Source organism: Rattus norvegicus, chromosome 18 (assembly GCF_036323735.1).
Source record: "Rattus norvegicus strain BN/NHsdMcwi chromosome 18, GRCr8, whole genome shotgun sequence".
NCBI lineage: Eukaryota > Metazoa > Chordata > Mammalia > Rodentia > Muridae > Rattus > Rattus norvegicus.
In genome coordinates this window covers 72,749,934-72,767,004 of record NC_086036.1, presented here as the reverse complement: position 1 = coordinate 72,767,004, position 17,071 = coordinate 72,749,934, and the positions used below count along the sequence as shown (strand labels likewise).

Below are 17,071 nucleotides of genomic sequence, written 5' to 3'. Positions count from 1 at the left end.
TAAGAGGCCAGTTTGGGCTGTGTATCAAGTTCATGGTCTACACGATCTATTTAGCAAACCTTGTCCCATAACTAAAAGGAACAGAAGACTAGAAAAAACATCACCAGGAAGAATGGTCCTTAAATAACTGTCCAGTTAGTGCCAGGGAATAATTATAAAAAGTACTGATGTTAATTCCTCCAGAAACACCCGAAGGTGTAACCGTGATTTAAAAGCCTACATTACAAAAATCATTTTCATAGGACATACCTTGCTTTTTTTTTTGGAGCTTCACACATGTGTGAGGAAAGGAAAACAGAACTTAGATGTTCCAGTTAAACTTTAACATATTCACTTCTTCAGAGAACCCTATTAAGCCTTGGTCCTATCTGTCAGGTTCCCTCTTTTCTTTATAATTCCTGTTAGCTGCACCACAAACCAATATATGACAAAAGGAACACCTTGTATACATGGGCTTGGTACCAACAGCCCCTAGAGATGCCAAAGTCCGAAAGTCCTTTTTCTGAAGCAGTACAGTACTAGAACACAGCCATTCCCTTCCTACTAGATAACTGAAATCATCTTTCAATAGGGCACTTAAAACAGTGCAAATGCTGTACAGTTGTTATACTGGATCCTTTAGGGAATAATGACAAGAACTTCATATTGCTTAGTATAAACAAAATTTTATTTCTCCTTTAGAATATTTCCTAACCTCACTCCCCCTCTCCCTTTTTCCTTCCTTTCTGGTACTTTTAGAATTTAGCCAGCCCAAGCTGGCCTTGTAATCGTGAATCTGTCTCCTGAGTGATGGCACTGCTGGTGCCTACCACTGCGTCTGGCTTTTCTGGAGTAGTTCTGATCTGCAGTTGATTGGGTGGGTAGATACACCCAATGTATGTATGCAGACATGAAGGACAAAATTAGAACCTAGATAAAATATTAAGACATAGATGGACGGTTAAGGCCTAGGTAAATGTTTCCTGTCTAACCTGCCATTATAAGGAAACTTTCTAATGCCAAGATTGATTAAGTATTTTCATGTTCTATGCCCTTGGGAACCAATCATGATAGAAGTCAATAAAACTATTTTATATATTTACCCACAAAAACCTTGGACCCGAGCCAACCACCCAATGGCACTTCCTGCACCTATGTATAAGCTTTTATGGTATATAAGAAACTATTTAGAATAAGACTTTCATTTCGAGTAGTAGTTTAGTAAGGTTTAAGTTCCCAAGACCTCCTTGGGAAATGACACCCTTCTTGGCAGAAAAAGAAATATATGTGGGTAACTGACATCTTGCTTTACAAGTTAAGAGATGACTATCAGACAATGAACACCCCAAGCAATGGGAGAAGGATAAGTGTACAACAAAGACGTGTCCCTAAGGAGTGCCCTATCCCTAAATCCTGATTGGTGGAATTAACATGGCATAGATGTTTGTGCATTTTAGGTTTAAGAACTCCGCAGAATTTTAACTCAAGGTCATGGTTCAGTTTTAGACCCTGGACCATGGCCCTGGCTGACCAGACCTGGGCATCTGCTCAATAAACAACCCCTATCTGCCTGAGATCAGTGTCCTTGTGGTTTGTGAGGCAATTCTTGGACCCCAACAATAAATGAGTATTAACCTGGAAAGAAAGAATAAGGGCTTCAAAGGGAGTCCACAGTGCTATTCTAATTTGGAACAAACACCGACCATTACCCCCAGATTGAACAAATTATACACTAATTTCTCTTGGAAGAGTCGCAAACAGCTGAATGTCTGAGGCAGACTTCCGGCCGGGGGCACAAACCAACCAAACCAACCAAACCAAACAAAGAGGGGGAAAAAAAACCAAGCAAAGAAAAACCATAAATAGCTAATGGGAACTGTTCAGTGCAAAGAAGAAAAGCACATTTACTTTTATACCAAGCAGAACTGATTCAAACACTCGGTACAGCTGCCCTCCCCCACAAAAAAAAATCACTGAGGGCAGTTCAGTCTTGACCTGATAGCTGCTCTTTTCTTTGTAACCTGTGAGTGGATGGCAGTCCCAGCAGTCCAAATGCTAAATCCAGCCAGTCCTACCACCTATGGTTTTCAGTATAGCTTTTATCTTTAAAACTTTCTTGAGCTGGAGAGATGGCTCAGCGGTTAAGAGCACTGACTGCTCTTCCAGAGGTCATGAGTTCAATTCCCAGCAACCACATGGTGGCTCACAACCATCTGTAAAGAGATCTGATGCCCTCTTCTGGTGTGTCTGAAGACAGCTACAGTGTACTTATATATAATAAATGAATAAATCTTAAAAAAAAAAACTTTCTCAGTTTTAAAATTACCTCCTACCTACTGTCAGAAAACCACAAGCCTCCTTTCTGACTGTCTGCGAGTCTAGTTCGAGATTATTTCCTGGAATGCAGAAGCCGCAGTTGAGTAGAACAAAGGAAGGTGATCATGCCTGGGTTTGAACCTGCCCACATGAGCTCGGAAGGCGTTTAGCTGCTTAGCCAGTTTCTTCATTGCTGAGTATTAAATACCATGAACAAGTGTTTCGCACTTGAAAGGAAGGGTTTCTGTGTCTGAGGTTGAAGAGGAGCAGAGAGTACATAACTATGTGATTAGGGCTATAAAAAACAATCAAGATAAATACAATGCAAGGGTTGGGGATTCGAGCAAACATCAAAGCAAAGGTATTTGTGGCACATAATTTTAGAAACTTGTGTAAATCTGATAAACCTTCATATCTCAAAGAAATCATTCTCATGGAAGCTTCGAGATTTTTGTGCCACCTAGATGCTCGGGATTAAAACTGTGTTCCTTCTCTGTACAGTTCCCGGCATTTTGGGAAACCACTGTGTTCATCAACAAATACTATTATTCATTCAGCCATTCTCCTAATGTCTTTCCCATACCTTCACACCATATTAACAATGGACAGTGGTGTCCTCCACCTCTTCCAACAGGTCTAACTCTCACAACTACAATCTTGGCAGCTTGCTCAGTCTAAAGACTTCTGCTTCCCTCATGGGCGCTGTGTGAAACTGCCCCTATCCTTCTCCACCCTCCTCCCCTCTGGCCACCTCCTCCAGTGCCCTGTCTAAGATACCATTTCCTCTGGTTAATCAACTTTTTTTCTGCATCTGAGCGTCACCAGTGTAAAGCCTACCACCCTTGTCCCATCTGCTTGCCTTTCCCACCAAACTGTAGAGCTCTGTACATGGGAGGGCCAGTTGCCTTTTCCTCTGTGGACGTGCTAAGGAGACATTTGAATCAACTAAACTCATGCATTTAGCTCTGAGTTGGGAAGACTTAAAACCAAGGACCTCTTTTTTTAAAACTCAACTGCAATGACTTCCACTTCTCGAGGACGGCTTCTGCATTTTGCCCTAACTCCAGTTCCAGGGTCTGGGGAGGCTGGCGTCCACATTATACAGGGCAGGACCGTAGATGTGCGGACCTCACAGAAACCACCCACTCAGACCACGGGAGAACAGTCTGCGCGTGCGCACGCCGCAGAGGGTCGGTCACCACAGGAGAGGGGAGGCCCGGCCCGTGAAGTGCGATTCTCTAAGCAAGCGCAGGCGTTTCCCCAACCCGTTCACACGAGAAGCCGCCTCCGGCAGGGGCGCGGCCGCCATCCCCAAGCCCTCCGCCTCTTGGTTGCGCGCGCCTCCTCACCCTCGCAGCCCCGTTGTCCTCTGGAAAGGCCCGCGCGCTGCCGAGCACACCTCCCAACCCGGATGCAGTCCTGACGCACCGGAAGTCCCGCCCAGCGTCCAGGTCTCCGATGTGCCTCCGGAGCTGTGGATGCTTCTGCTGTTGGTCAGTATAGATCTCTGTAACAAAGCGCCATCGCTCAAACGTTGCCTCTTCCCCGCTTCGCTTCCCCATTTCTTGCCTTTTCAGAGACGCTTCAGAGGCCTTCGTAATCCTTTGACACCCTATGCCCCAATTTCGTTACTTGAACCAGCCTTGGCTTTTACTTCTGGGTCCCATTAACTCCAGGCAACGAAATCATCCCATCAGTGTGATGGGACAGAATACAGTTTACAGGCCTGAGACCTTTTGTGTAAGATCGATGCTGATTCTGACCCACAACCATAGCTATTAGAGCACCATCTAACACTCTCTCTACTCAATGCCGCAGTCAGCAGTGTTACTGAAACCAATGAGGGAGACCCACTTCTCCTCGAGGCATAGGGCAGATAAGTGGTGTTAAAGCACTATTGAAGTCTGTTGAGATCAAATTGTGTATTAAAGTTTTTACTGTACGCATAACCAGTTAAGACACTGCAGAACAGGAACAAGCTGCTGGCAGATCGAACCTAGTGGCTCTCTAGCTGCTTCGAGCAAAAAGACTGAAACAGCCATCCTGACTTCCCTATGCCAGCACTAGTCATCAGGAACACGCCACAGATATTGTGGTGGCTTGAATGAGAATACGGGCTCATGTTTGAATGCTTAGTTGTCAGTTGATGAACTGTTTGGAAGGGATTAGTTGTGTTTTTGCTGTGGGAAGTGTATCGCTGCTGGGTAGTTCTGAGGTTTCAAAAGCCTGCCTAGTGGTTTGTCTTTCACCATCTGGAGATCAGGAAGTAAAGCTCTTAGATAGTGCTCCAGCACCATGCGTGGTACCTTATGTGTTACCACAATCCCACCATGATACATCTGATCCTCTGAAACTGCAAGCAAGCACCCAATTAAATGCTTTAAAAAAAAAATAGTGTTGCCTTGGTTATGGTGTCTCTTCACAGCAGTAGAACAGTGACTAAGACCTGTCTTTAGATACAACTCTGGTGGCTGTTCTTGGTTGTCAAGTTGACTACACTTGGAATTAACTAAAACCCTTGCTGGGGAAACCTATGAGGATTTCCTCCCCTTCCCCTTTTGAGACAGGGTTTCTCTGTGACCTCCTGACTGTCCTGGAATGGAAGACCTTAATGGAGAAATTTTCTTCTTAAATCATTTGAAGCGGGAAGACCCACCTTTAGTCTGGGCCAAACCTTTCGCTGACAGCCTATGGAAAGGACATGGAAGAAGAAAGCTTGCACTGTTTGCCTGCTCACCCTCGCCTTGCTAGCAATTCCACCCCTCCGCTGGCATCAGAGCCCATTTCTTTGGTATTCTGCATATACTGAAGACCGACTCAGGGAGCCACCCATGTGGACTGATTCTTGGACTGTCTATTGGCAGACAGCCATTGTTGGGCTAGCTGGACCACAGCCTGTGAACCACTCTAGTAAGTCCCATATGTACATACTCATTCATTCTATCGGCTCTGTTCCTGTAGAGAACCCTGATACAACCATACCACATCATTGCCAAATACCCTACAGTCTGAAGGTGCAACCTATGGCAGGCAGGTCTGGGTCAGTTTGTATCAAGCATTTTGTTAACAAGACTTGAACAGTATTTCAAATTAAATTAATAGAAAGGTGTGTTATTATGTCTTACATGAGCAATTGGGTAGGACCAAAGTCTCTTTTTAAAAATATTGTATGACCCAGTATGTAGAAACAGGAATACCCTGAATTGACTGCGTTGTAAGATCTGATTTGAGGCTTAAATTTGTACGGAATAGTTTACAACAATTTAATAAAATAAAATGAGGTGTCAGTTACCAAGATTGGTCTGTTAGCTCTGAGGCCAGAGGAACATCCTAGAACTAAGCTCCTCACAGGGGCCAAGGATTCGAGGGCATTTTTTTTTGGTCCAGCTGACAGCCCTTAAGTCCGAATGAAAGATTCACTCTCTCCAATTGAGACATAACCAATACCTGCTCCAGTTAGAAGTAACTTAAAAGTTGCTCGAGGATCCCCTTGGTTTATGTCAACAATTCAGTGAATTCACTGAAGAAACAGATAGATTATGAATATGAATATACATTAAGTTTCTACTCAGCAGTTTTACAGTAAAGAACAAAACAGAGATCAACAAATTCATAATGCCAGGGCTATACAAAGGAGCACATCAGACGCTTAAGTGGGAAAGTCAGCTTTATTTATAAAAGTGGTCGGGTACAGAGGACGCCATCCCACCCCTCTAAATGACTGTAACAGACATTCACATGATACTCACATAGTTTAACTCTTCCTATATAAAACTGAACAACAGTATTATAGGATGAGGAAAGAACCCCACAAGGTTTGCCTAAGACATCAAAACAAACAAACCGAAGCTGCCTAGCATTAATGATCTACTGACAACAGAATGAGAAACTAAGGCTCATACCTATGGCATGCTACTGCACCAAGGAATGCCTGGAGAGGCCAATGCTCCACAATGAACAGCCATTTGAGCAGGTTGGTTTGTGACTCTGGCTGATTTCGCCAACTAACAGTTATACCGATTTTATAAACAAATCCTTGTGAAACAGGGAAGACTTGCTACCAAGGAGAATATGTTAACAGTCCTGCCTCACTGTTCAGGTCAACTAGTAAACAACGGCATAAAAAGAACTTAAAACCTCAGCTCCCAAACAACTGGTTTACAGAATTAGAACTCTCTCTGAAATCAGGGTACTGCCCCGTAGTTACTTATAAAGTTCTTCATAGTAGAAATGATATATTCTAGTTAACCAAAGAGTTCAAAATAAATTACCCAAATACCAATTTGTCAGTTAGCTGTAACTGTTACTTTAAATAGGAAGTTAATTACTCTCAGGTTGTACCTAAATGGTAAAGTATTCCAAAACTTTGAAGAAAACCCGTCCCTGAATCATGAGAGAACCTTATTGGATGAAGCAGAGGCAGCAGTCCTGGGCCCTTTAATAGCCTTTACCTATCTTAACCAAAACAAGTGTGCTCCAATCCTGGAGTGCTCCTGCCTCTGACGAGCTGATCTTTTGTCCCAAAACTACAAGTGCAACTACAATTTAGAAAAAAAAAATCAGATAGATAGAAACTCTGGTTTTATTGTCAACTTTACATTTTTTTGTCAACTGCAAGATGAGCCTGCTGGAACATGAATATTCCAATATTCCAGTCACAACAAAAATAGGAACTTCTGGGCTTTTCTTCTTCTGAGTCTCTGATTTCCCAATGATGTTCAGCCAAATAACAAAAGCAATACAATAGTAATTGAGTTTACTATTATCAATGGCACTAAAAAGAAAAAAAAAATAAAGTTTGTTAGTATAAAAAAACCAAAAAAATTAAACAGCAATAAGTGGCTTCTAAGGAGAACAGAAGTATGTAAGAGTATGTCATCGTCATCATACAGTACTAGTAACAGAAAAATACACGATCATAAAACCAAAGATGCTTTCTTTTGGTGGATGGAGGTGAACCCTGCAGGGATGCCTCTGTACCCTGCCCAAGGGATGGGACTGCAGGTTTGGACCACCATGCCCTGCCCCACTGCACATCTGGAGGCATCACTGGATGGTTTTGGTGCAGCTCTGGGAACAAAGAGGACGAGACAGATCCATACAGCTGCACACTTGATCAGAAATACAGTTCAAAGACGGTTCTGCAGTTTCATCAAGAAGAATAAATTAACTGGATTCTAATTTATGATTAAGACATGAAAAGTCTCTAATCCCATCATTTAAATACAAGGTTTCTGAACTCTTTCTTGATTGCAATGCTGCTCCCAAGTACTTTTCAACACAATGGCACATACAGGATCCTTATTTTACTCTTGGAAAATCTTCATGACTCTACACGACAAGGTAGAGATCACAGTTTCTACACACTAAGGACATCATCTTGTTTTTCTACCCTGACAGGAAGCACACAGAGTATACCAGTAACACTGCATTTCCTAGAAGTAAGATACAATGGAAGAAAGAGGCCAGCAACTTTGAAGCAGTAAATCCAGGTACAGAAGTCTAAGTTCCCACCACACAGAGAACCTGGCAGCTTGCCCTTTCCCATGCTGTGGTCTGCAATTCGACCACAGACTGACTCACAATGCCCTCCAAGTCCTTCTTACCTCTCATCACGGTCCTTACAGATCGAATAAGGTTTAATAGTTGAGATTTGATTCCTGGCTCCTCTCCGAATCCACCAATGCCCTGGTCTGTTCCCCAGCCAACTGCACGAGATAAACATGCTTAGCTGAGTTAAATATATTCTGTACTTGTCTTGTTCCCTCAGTAGCCATCTTTTAAAAATCAGTCTGAGCCCTGTGAAGATACTAAGTATAAAGTCTTACATAGTAAATCAAGACATTGAGTTCATTAGTTTTTTCTTTTTTTTTTTTTCTTTTTTTCGGAGCTGGGGACCGAACCCAGGGCCTTGCGCTTCCTAGGTAAGCGCTCTACCACTGAGCTAAATCCCCAGCCCCTAGTTTTTTCTTTTTATGGTGGCAACAACCATATTTTTTCATTCCACTATGATTTTATAAAATCTACAAATGATTCCATGGTGCTCAATTCAGTAAGGATGGCAACTCTTACAACCTGATTTTTTTTTCTTCTTCAAAATTATCAAAGGAACCTTTTGTCAATTTGGAACTTAAAAAAAAAAAAAGGCATCATGCTAGGGTGAATAATTCAATTTAAAAGTATCCATATGAAAATGCATATGTGGGCAAATTTTAAAGTGCAATTTAGAGGCCTTCGGAACACACGGTTTTCTTTCATTGTTCTTCATTTCTGCGTTCTGAGCTGTGCTCTGTAAACCAGTCTTTACCTCCCTGTGCCTGTCATTTCCCCATTACAGATCTTATAGGTGTTTTAGCCATTGTATGCTGGTTCTTTAAAGTGTTTGTCACTTCGTCTAAAGAGTCCTTACTTCAGGTCCTCTTTCCACTCTCACATGACTACAGAGTTTAATTAATTCCTGGCATGCTAACCTCTAATCGTGAAGACTGAGAACAAGTCTCTCTTATACATGAAAGAACCAAACACTACTTAATAGGCTGTTTATTGGGTTTATTGGCTGTCTGTAGTTTTGTCATGCTGTGGCATGACTTTAGTGTTGACACCCCACCACCCAAAGCCTGGTCTGCTTCTAGCCCTTCAGCCTCAAGGGTGTTAATGTTTTTGCCTTTCACAGCTGTTCACCACAGCCGGTCAAGTTAGATGTCTCTTAAATTTAATCTCTTTACATTTTCCCTTAGTTAGGACTTTCTATCTCAGAATTGGGTGATGACATTCACTGGACTGCAAACCCCTTAAATTGCCATTCTGTAATGGGTTAATTACCAATAATCAGCTTTGGCATCCATGGGGTGGGTACACTGAGGCAGCAGCCCATGGGAGTCAGTATTTAGAGCCATGGTGGGGAGTTGGTCTAGATACTGAGGGGGCTGTTGTTTATAGCAGCCAGTGATTAGAGATTTTACTCAGTAAACTTTTCTCTGAGGAACAGAGCTTAATATACTGGGGCTGGCACTCCCTCTGGCCGATGAAAAACTCTGCAATCTTTTAACTCCTTGGGGCCAGTGAGAAAGAAAAGAAAAGAGAAAATTCATACACCCACATACATACACACTGCATAAATGAAGTAAAAGGCAAACTCCAATAACTTCATACATACATACAAATACATATAGACAGTCACACATTCACACATAGAATGGGTGGAGCAAAGCTCCAGCAAGCAGGCTCTAAGCATTTCACACATATACATATGTACATATACACATATACCTGGTGGATGAATGGAATAAAGTTCCAACGAGCAGGCTCCAAACATTCCTTCCTCCCTGCCCCCCCATACACAAACACACACACACACACACACACACACACACACACACACACACACACACACACACGCACACACACACACTTGGGAGGGTGGAAGGAACATAGTTCCAACAACTTTATTCTTCCTCCCATGGTTTTACATCCTAGCAAAATCTTTCAAGCAGTATAAAACTACAACATGGTTATGTTCTAGTTTTCTTCTAGTGAATGACTATAAAAAAGCACTGTAGTCCCCAATACCTTTATAAGAAATAACATTACATAGTACAGGTAAAGAAAACAAATGATTCTCAAGAACTCACATATATTCGTAATGAAGCAACTTGTTATAGATGAACAAAGTGTGAGCTTTTTCTCAGCCAGTTTTTCCTACTGGCTGGCAGCAATTTGCAGTTACAGAGAAAGGATTAATTATTATTCATCTTTAAATGTAATCTTATAAGAATCTTAAGAGAATTGCAAACCTGAACTTTTGTATAAAAATCAGTCATATCTACTTTATACCTCAGAATGCATATCATCAGTAATTCTTATTAAATCATATCAGGAACTGAGGGCAAAATGGGTATAAGAAATCGATCACCAGTCCAGCCTCAGTGAGACTCACGTCAGCCAGTGCTGCCATTGTTCTTGTTCCCTGACCATAAAGGATCCCTAGCTCAACTAATGAGTGTGCCTTTCTGAACTTCAAATTGTTCACTGAGATTTTTCTACATCAGAGCTAATAGCAAAAACATCTCAACCCTAGCTTCACTAACAATTTTATTTTTCCAAATGTTTTCTAAGAGTGCTGGTCACTGTTGACAATCTGTCTCTTAAGTTCTTCTCTAGGGCAGTGATTGAATCATTAATTGTCCCAGCAGCAATGCCTGGAAGAGACCAAGCACTATTACTGTGAATGCCAGAGATCTGCCCGGTACGGGACTGGAAGCCCCTTAGATTTTCATACAATTAAGAGGGATTAAGAGGGAAGTGAGGGCAGTAAGTAGAGCTCCGTAACAGCATCAAATCCTCAGGACGTGCCGTCCTGGAGTTCCAGGAGTTCTAAAACCGTTTGTCGTTTCTCCTGCATGGCCCTTGGCAGTTAATGTGAACTGGAACCTGGTCCCCACAAACACTAAGGGGCAATGGCACAGCCAATTACCATCTACTGTTAAAGCTGGCTTCAATCTGGGTCTGTCACATCGGGGTTTCCTAATATGCCCTGGTCACGATAAACCTTCCTTCTCTTTGCTCCCCAACCCCACCTATTGTAGACTCTTCTCATTGGTTAGGGTTTTCAAGTACTTCCCATCTTATCACAAATTCCTGGAGGACAGGGCCTCCATTCCAGTCATCTGCCTCATGTTTCCACACCCCCATACCACAGCCTTTGGGTACTCTCGGCAACTGGTTGTCGAACTGAACTGAATTATAGTGGACTGAGTTAATCTAGAAAAACAAAGACGAGTTGAATTCTTGGCTGTGGAATTGAACTGAATTATAGTAGACCAAGTTATTATTGAAGATACTATGAATTCTAGGATCATAATTTCTGAGTAACACTATATTACACATGAATTATAAGGTGAACAAATCTTTTAACAGTTTTAGGGGCTGCGGAAAGGTTCCCTGGGTAAAGATTTGCTGTATAACCACAAAGACCTGAGTTCAAATCCCCAGCGCCCGCATAAAGACAGCTGCAGGAGCACACACATCTGTAATGCTAGTGTTCCTATGGTGAGATGGGAGATGGAAACCAGAATCCCCAGAAGCTTGAGAGCTGGCAACCCTCTCTCCTAGAAATCTCTTTTTATTATGCTTGTTTTTAAAAGATCCTTATACATATTTTTAATATGAAAGTAGCAAATCCCAGAGGAAAAAAAAACCACATTTTCTAACATTTCTAAGCTATTCTTCAACAAAACAAGCAAAGCCCAGGCATCAGTAGGGGTCACCAGAAGACAGTGCATACGACCTGTGCAGATGCTCCACAAACACAAACGTGACATGCGAAGGGCCAGGGAAAGAGATGCTTATCACAGTTTCCCTCTAACTGCTACAGGGCTTCTCAATGTATGGTTCAAGAAACTGATGTGTGTTTGTGTGCGTGTTCGTGCACCTGTGTGCATGGAGACCAGAGGCCATGTCATGTGCCGGCCTTAACAGCTCTGCACTTATGTCTTAGGGTGAGTCTCTGGTTGAACCCGAGCTCACAGATCTGACTATACTAGCAGCAAGCTTGCCCAGGCATCCCTTGTCCCTGCCTCTGGGGTGCCAGGGTTGCAGGCAAGTCACCAGCCCACCCATCGCTTATGTGGGATGACAAGGATTCAAATTCAAGTCCTCAGGCTTCGATAGGAGGCTTACCAAGTTAGCCATCACTCTAGCCCCCAAAACTGCTTCTTACGTGTGTTCATGTGTCCCACACCATATTAAGTGATGGGAGGCTTACCAAGTTAGCCATCACTCCAGCCCCCAACAGCTGCTTCTTACATGTGTTCCTGTATCCCACACTGTATTGAGCTTGTTATTAGCCTCCTGGCTTCCTAAAGATTTTTCAGGACTTTCTATATACACCAAAACATATTATCTGAAACAGATGCCTTTGCCTTACAACGTAGATTTCTTATTTCTTGCCTCTTATCAAATGTCCATGGCCAGAATCTCCAGCACACTCTCAAACAGAAATAGGAGGAGAGGACTTCCATGTCTTATTCTTAGGGAAAAGCATTCAGACTCTCTGGTAAGTGTGATGTTAGCCGGGACATTTTCATAGGTGATATATGGCTACTTGAGGTGTTTCCTCTTATTTCTAGTTTGATAAGTATATTTTTGCTTTCGTGTGCATGTACATGTGTATGCACAGGCTACAGGTTAAAATCAGGTGTCTTCCTAAATCACGCCCCACTTTATTTTTTGAGACAGATTCTCTCACTGAATCTGTAGTTTTCAGTTTATACTGGACTAGCTACCCCAGCAGGCCCCAGACACATCCTGTCTCTGCCTCTCCAGAACATGGCCTTAGTAAAAGTGCTGGGATTAAACTCACGTCTTCTTACTTTTGCAGCAAACACTACCAACCCAGTTATTTCCCCAGGCTTCGTGATGAGTCCTAATGATTTTCCTACTGTATTGACCATTGGACTCTGTTACTAATATGATGGGATGTTGAGCCACTCTTGCAGTTCTGAGGAAATCCCACTTGATCTTGATGAATGGTGTTTTAATACATTGGTGGATTTTTTACATAAATATTCATAAGAAAGTTATAAGTATTTTATTTGTATGAGTATGTGTGTTTACCTGTTTGGTTTATGTGTACCCCATGCATGCAGACGCCAGAAGAGGGCACTGTGAGCCACAGTGTGCATGGTGGGACCCCAACCCAGGTCCTTTAACTGCTTCTGTTTTACTGGGATTGAAGAGTTCCCTCAAAACAAATGCTTCTCCAGTTGATGCGTGCACGCTCAGGAGGAATCAGAAGCATCTGATTTTTCATAACTGCCACCACTCACAGCTGCTGTGATAGACGGTGAGTTAGGAAGGTCTTCACACCCACAGCCGCCTGGAGCTCTCTCCATCAGGAGTACTGCTTCCAGATCCCGATGTGGTTCAGTGGGAAGGCATATGCCTCGTGAGCACAAGGCCCTGGGTTCAAGGAAAGGTTTTTCTACCTTAAAAACAAAAACTTTTATGGTATGGATGTTTTGTTTGTGTATGTCCATGTAACACATGTGTGCCTGGTGCCTTTGCGAGCTTGAAGTGGGCATCAGATCTCTTGGAACTGGGGTTACGCCTGTTTGTGAGTACCATGTAGGTAGTGAGAATTGAATCTGGGTCTTCTAGAAGAGCAGCCAGTACTCTTAACTGCTGAGCCATCTCTCTAGTCCCATTTTTTCACATTTTAAAATAATTTCCTAAGTATATATAATGTCTCTTGGTATGCTCTTTAAGGAAAAATTTGTGTTCTTTCAGAAGTCTGGCTTCCCTGTTGAGAGCCATCTTGCCTGCTTCTGTGAAAGCCTGCCTGTCAGGCACAGTCAAGTCAGGCCAGGGTCTACTGGCCTGCTGACACATGGACCAGTAAGAGGGGATACATTTCAAGCTCAAGGCGAGGGGCTAAATGTTCTGTTAACTTGGAGGAAGGAACAAGGAGGAATAGGGAGGTCTTCGGAGGGGTACAGATATCGAATGTACGGCAGCCACTGAATCTTCTTGTGACTTTCTCAGAATACTGTAAGGTATATAAAGCCTAAGAATTCATTAGCCTGGAGCTGCTGCAGTACTGACAGGGCAGGCCTCCTGATTTCTAACCTATGTCTCTGAGTCTTTCCTATAATCCTCACTCCCCCCTCAGAGGACTGCTCGACTTCTCACCAGCCAGCCTGGTACACTTCCCCATTCTCACCTGGATCCTCTGTGCTCTTCCAGCTGGCTTGGGGGTTTGGTATAATAGGTCAAGACTCAATTATTCCTTCAAAACCGCCATTGTTATAATTAATATGCTCTTACAAGGTCATTATTATTATTATTTTGAAAATCAGCTTTTGGTTGGGGCTTGGGGGGAGTTCTTTTGCTTGGTTTCGGTTGTTCCTGAGACAGGGTCTCCAAAGCCAGCCTCCAACTCCCTGAGCAGCTGAGGATGACCATGACGTCTGACCCTGTGCTCTCACCAAGTGCTGGGCTCTAGGAACATGCCACCATGACCAGTTTTATCTTAGGAATCAAGGCCAGGGCTCTCTGCACCCTAGACACTGTCTCTACCAACTGAGCCATACGGCCAACTGACAACCATTCACCAACAGAACCATCCTTCAAAAGACAAAACTGCAACAAAACCCAGGTGACAGCTCTTTTCATGTCTCTCTGTGCTGGGACTAAAGCCATGTGCCACAACTTACTGCCCAGCCAAAACTGTCATTTTAATGAAACGCCGCTGTCTAGGTTTTCTGACTGGTCCATTATGTTTTCCTGCCAGCTGTGCTACCTCTGCCTAACATTACAGACTGGAGGAGATCTGTGGCCTTTTTCCCAGTGATTTTATCTCCTCACACAGCTTCATTTGCTATCTGTACCTAAAACAACTATCAACTGTTCTATATCTATTTGCACAGCCCACAGCAATCTCAAAGTGGGCGTGTCTACATTTATTTCATCATCGTTTTACTTGCCGATCTACCACTGTCATCTGATACTCTTCCAAGGTTTTTGTTTTTAAACTCCATAAAGATATTTCACTCAGTGGCTCAAGTCAGAAAACCAGGAGAAGTTTTTGGCTTTGTCTTTTCTCCCTCATTGCCAGGGTCCAACATGCTCTTTGTGTGTGGCTGGGGACAGCAGGGACTAAACCTAGGGCTTACACGGGAGGCAAACACTCTACCAAGAGCTTATGTCTAGCCTTCCTCTGGCTTTCTGAGACAGGGTCTCACTAAGATGCTCACTTTGTAGTTCAGTTTGGCCTTAAAATTTCAAGCCTCTCCAACAACATGTCTTGCTTTCTGGTCTATATTAGTCTCCTAGGACTGACTGAATAAAGCAACATGAACTAATGCTTAACACAACAGAAACCACTTTCCTGCAGTTTTGGAGGCCAAGTCCAAAATCAAACAGAACCTACCCCTTGTGGAAACTGAGGGGCAATCCTGTAGTTCCAATAACATCTGTCTGGCAGTAGCTGGAGTTCCTGGGTTCCTTGGCTTGAAGCCAAGACATTCCAACCTCTGCCTGTTATCCCACTCTCTTCTTCCTGGAGTGTGTGTCTGTATGCCTCTGTGTCTTACTCTTCTTATAAGGACCCCAATGATTAGATCTAAGGCCCATCACCTAATCCAGTTACAAAGAGCTCATTTTAATTATAAACTCTTGAAGACAGTGTTTCTAAATAAGGTAACAGCCACAGGTACCACAGAGTTAGAACACATTTCAACCCATCGAATGATCACGAAGAGTTTTCTGCCTAGTCCAGAGGTAAAGAACCGGACTCTGGAGTCAGTATGCTCAACTGTGCCACCTTCTGCCCATGTGATCCTACAAGTCACCTATCACTTCCTGCTTTAGATTCCTTACCTGTAAAGCTGGGATAAAAATGGTAACTTTATCACAGAGCTCTATGGTGCGACCTCAAGCGCACTCGCTCTCTGTCTCTCTGTCTCTCTCTGTCTCTGTCTCTCTCTCTCTCTCACACACACACACACACACACACACACACAGAACACCTAACAAATCCTGCACACGAAGACATAATTACTGGTTATTTTCAATATTAGGGGTCATCCTCCTCTACCTCCCTATCTGAGACAGCCCTTTCCAAATCCACCCCTTTCCTTTCCCATCTCTTCTCCACAGGACGCAGTAACATAAATTTGGCTATGTCCTGGTTCACAACTATTTCACCTGCCTTGGTTTTCATCCCAGGGTGACACTACGCAAGGCTTCTCCCAATCTTTTTCTTTCACCTACTTAATACTTCACATATCAGACTTCAGGTCGGACTCATTTCCTCCAGGTCGTTTCAGATTCTCATTTTTCTTTATATCACTCTACATCTTTCGAATATTTAGCGTATCTGTTACTCATCTTAAATTAAACTCCATTTTAAGGACAGATGATTGGTGTAACCAGCCTCTGTTCATAGGTCTGGTACGGTTTTTTGTATTCGGCTCTTCCTAAGTAATAAATAAAACGCATCCTTCTGCCTTGTGGGTTTGAGGACACAGGTGGAAGACTTCAACAAATCACTAACATCATGCAGGCCTGTCTGTTTTGCCTATACAGCGTGAAGCAACTGGACCAGGCTGGCGTGAAGATTTGATTGCCAAGTCGCAGAAACCGTAACGTGTGCGTGTCTTTGTTTTTGTATTCTTTGATTCCAGTCCTTGGTACACTGGTAGGCACCCAATGGGGCGTGCGTATTGAATGACTGGAGACCCTGCTACCTCCTGTTCCCATCAACCCAATTCCCACCAATTTCTACTGCTCTCCACCATTCATTGTTCCCATCAGTCATTCCAACAACGAGCACTCCATGTTCCTCCTCCACTCCCAGTATTTCAATCAAAACTCAACAAGCCAGCTTCTCCGTCTGTAAAATCGGTAACAAGAAAATGCAAGTAAATGACTAAGCGAAATTCAAGGCGGGCAGAAGGGTCCATGTTCCTCCGCCACGGTCCCCAGACCTCATACATCCACTCCAGCCGGCCACGCAGGGACGCCCCTCTCCTAGCCGCTCAGGATCCCAGTGCCCGCCCCACTTCACCCCAGCCCGGGCACTCACTGTTCTTGAGGAAGCGCTCCTCGTGCAGCACGGCGATGGCATTCACGCACAGCAGGGCCGCCTGCATCAGGGAGTACAACGTAAAGGCCATAGTTACTTCAAACTGTTCCCAGGCCTGACTGACTTTTTCCCGGACACCGACCGGGACGTGGCGCCGCCACCGCCCGCGTCCAGCTACGGAAGCCCGCCCGG

General features: G+C 43.5%; 2 protein-coding genes and 1 long non-coding RNA gene across 3 annotated transcripts in view; 1 reads left to right on the top strand and 2 right to left on the bottom strand.

The window, feature by feature from the left end:
* Hdhd2 (haloacid dehalogenase-like hydrolase domain containing 2) overlaps window positions 1-3,692 on the bottom strand; it is a 38,367-nt gene extending 34,675 nt beyond the window's left edge. The window contains exon 1 of the mRNA NM_001412497.1: window positions 3,645-3,692. The gene's annotated coding sequence lies outside the window, so the exon portion shown is untranslated. The remainder of the gene's footprint in view (window positions 1-3,644) is intronic.
* LOC120098312 (uncharacterized) lies at window positions 3,653-8,449 on the top strand. Its single transcript, XR_005496480.2, has 3 exons — window positions 3,653-3,788; window positions 4,863-5,205; window positions 7,696-8,449. It is a non-coding gene; the product is annotated as an uncharacterized LOC120098312 (long non-coding RNA).
* Ier3ip1 (immediate early response 3 interacting protein 1) lies at window positions 5,945-17,029 on the bottom strand. Its single transcript, NM_001414028.1, has 3 exons — window positions 16,880-17,029; window positions 7,902-8,003; window positions 5,945-7,069 (listed from the first exon to the last, which is right to left on the bottom strand). Exons 1-3 carry the CDS (start codon window positions 16,968-16,970, stop codon window positions 7,014-7,016), a joined length of 249 nt encoding a protein of 82 aa, NP_001400957.1. The 5' UTR covers window positions 16,971-17,029; the 3' UTR covers window positions 5,945-7,013.
* Between the last annotated feature and the right edge of the window lie 42 nt (window positions 17,030-17,071).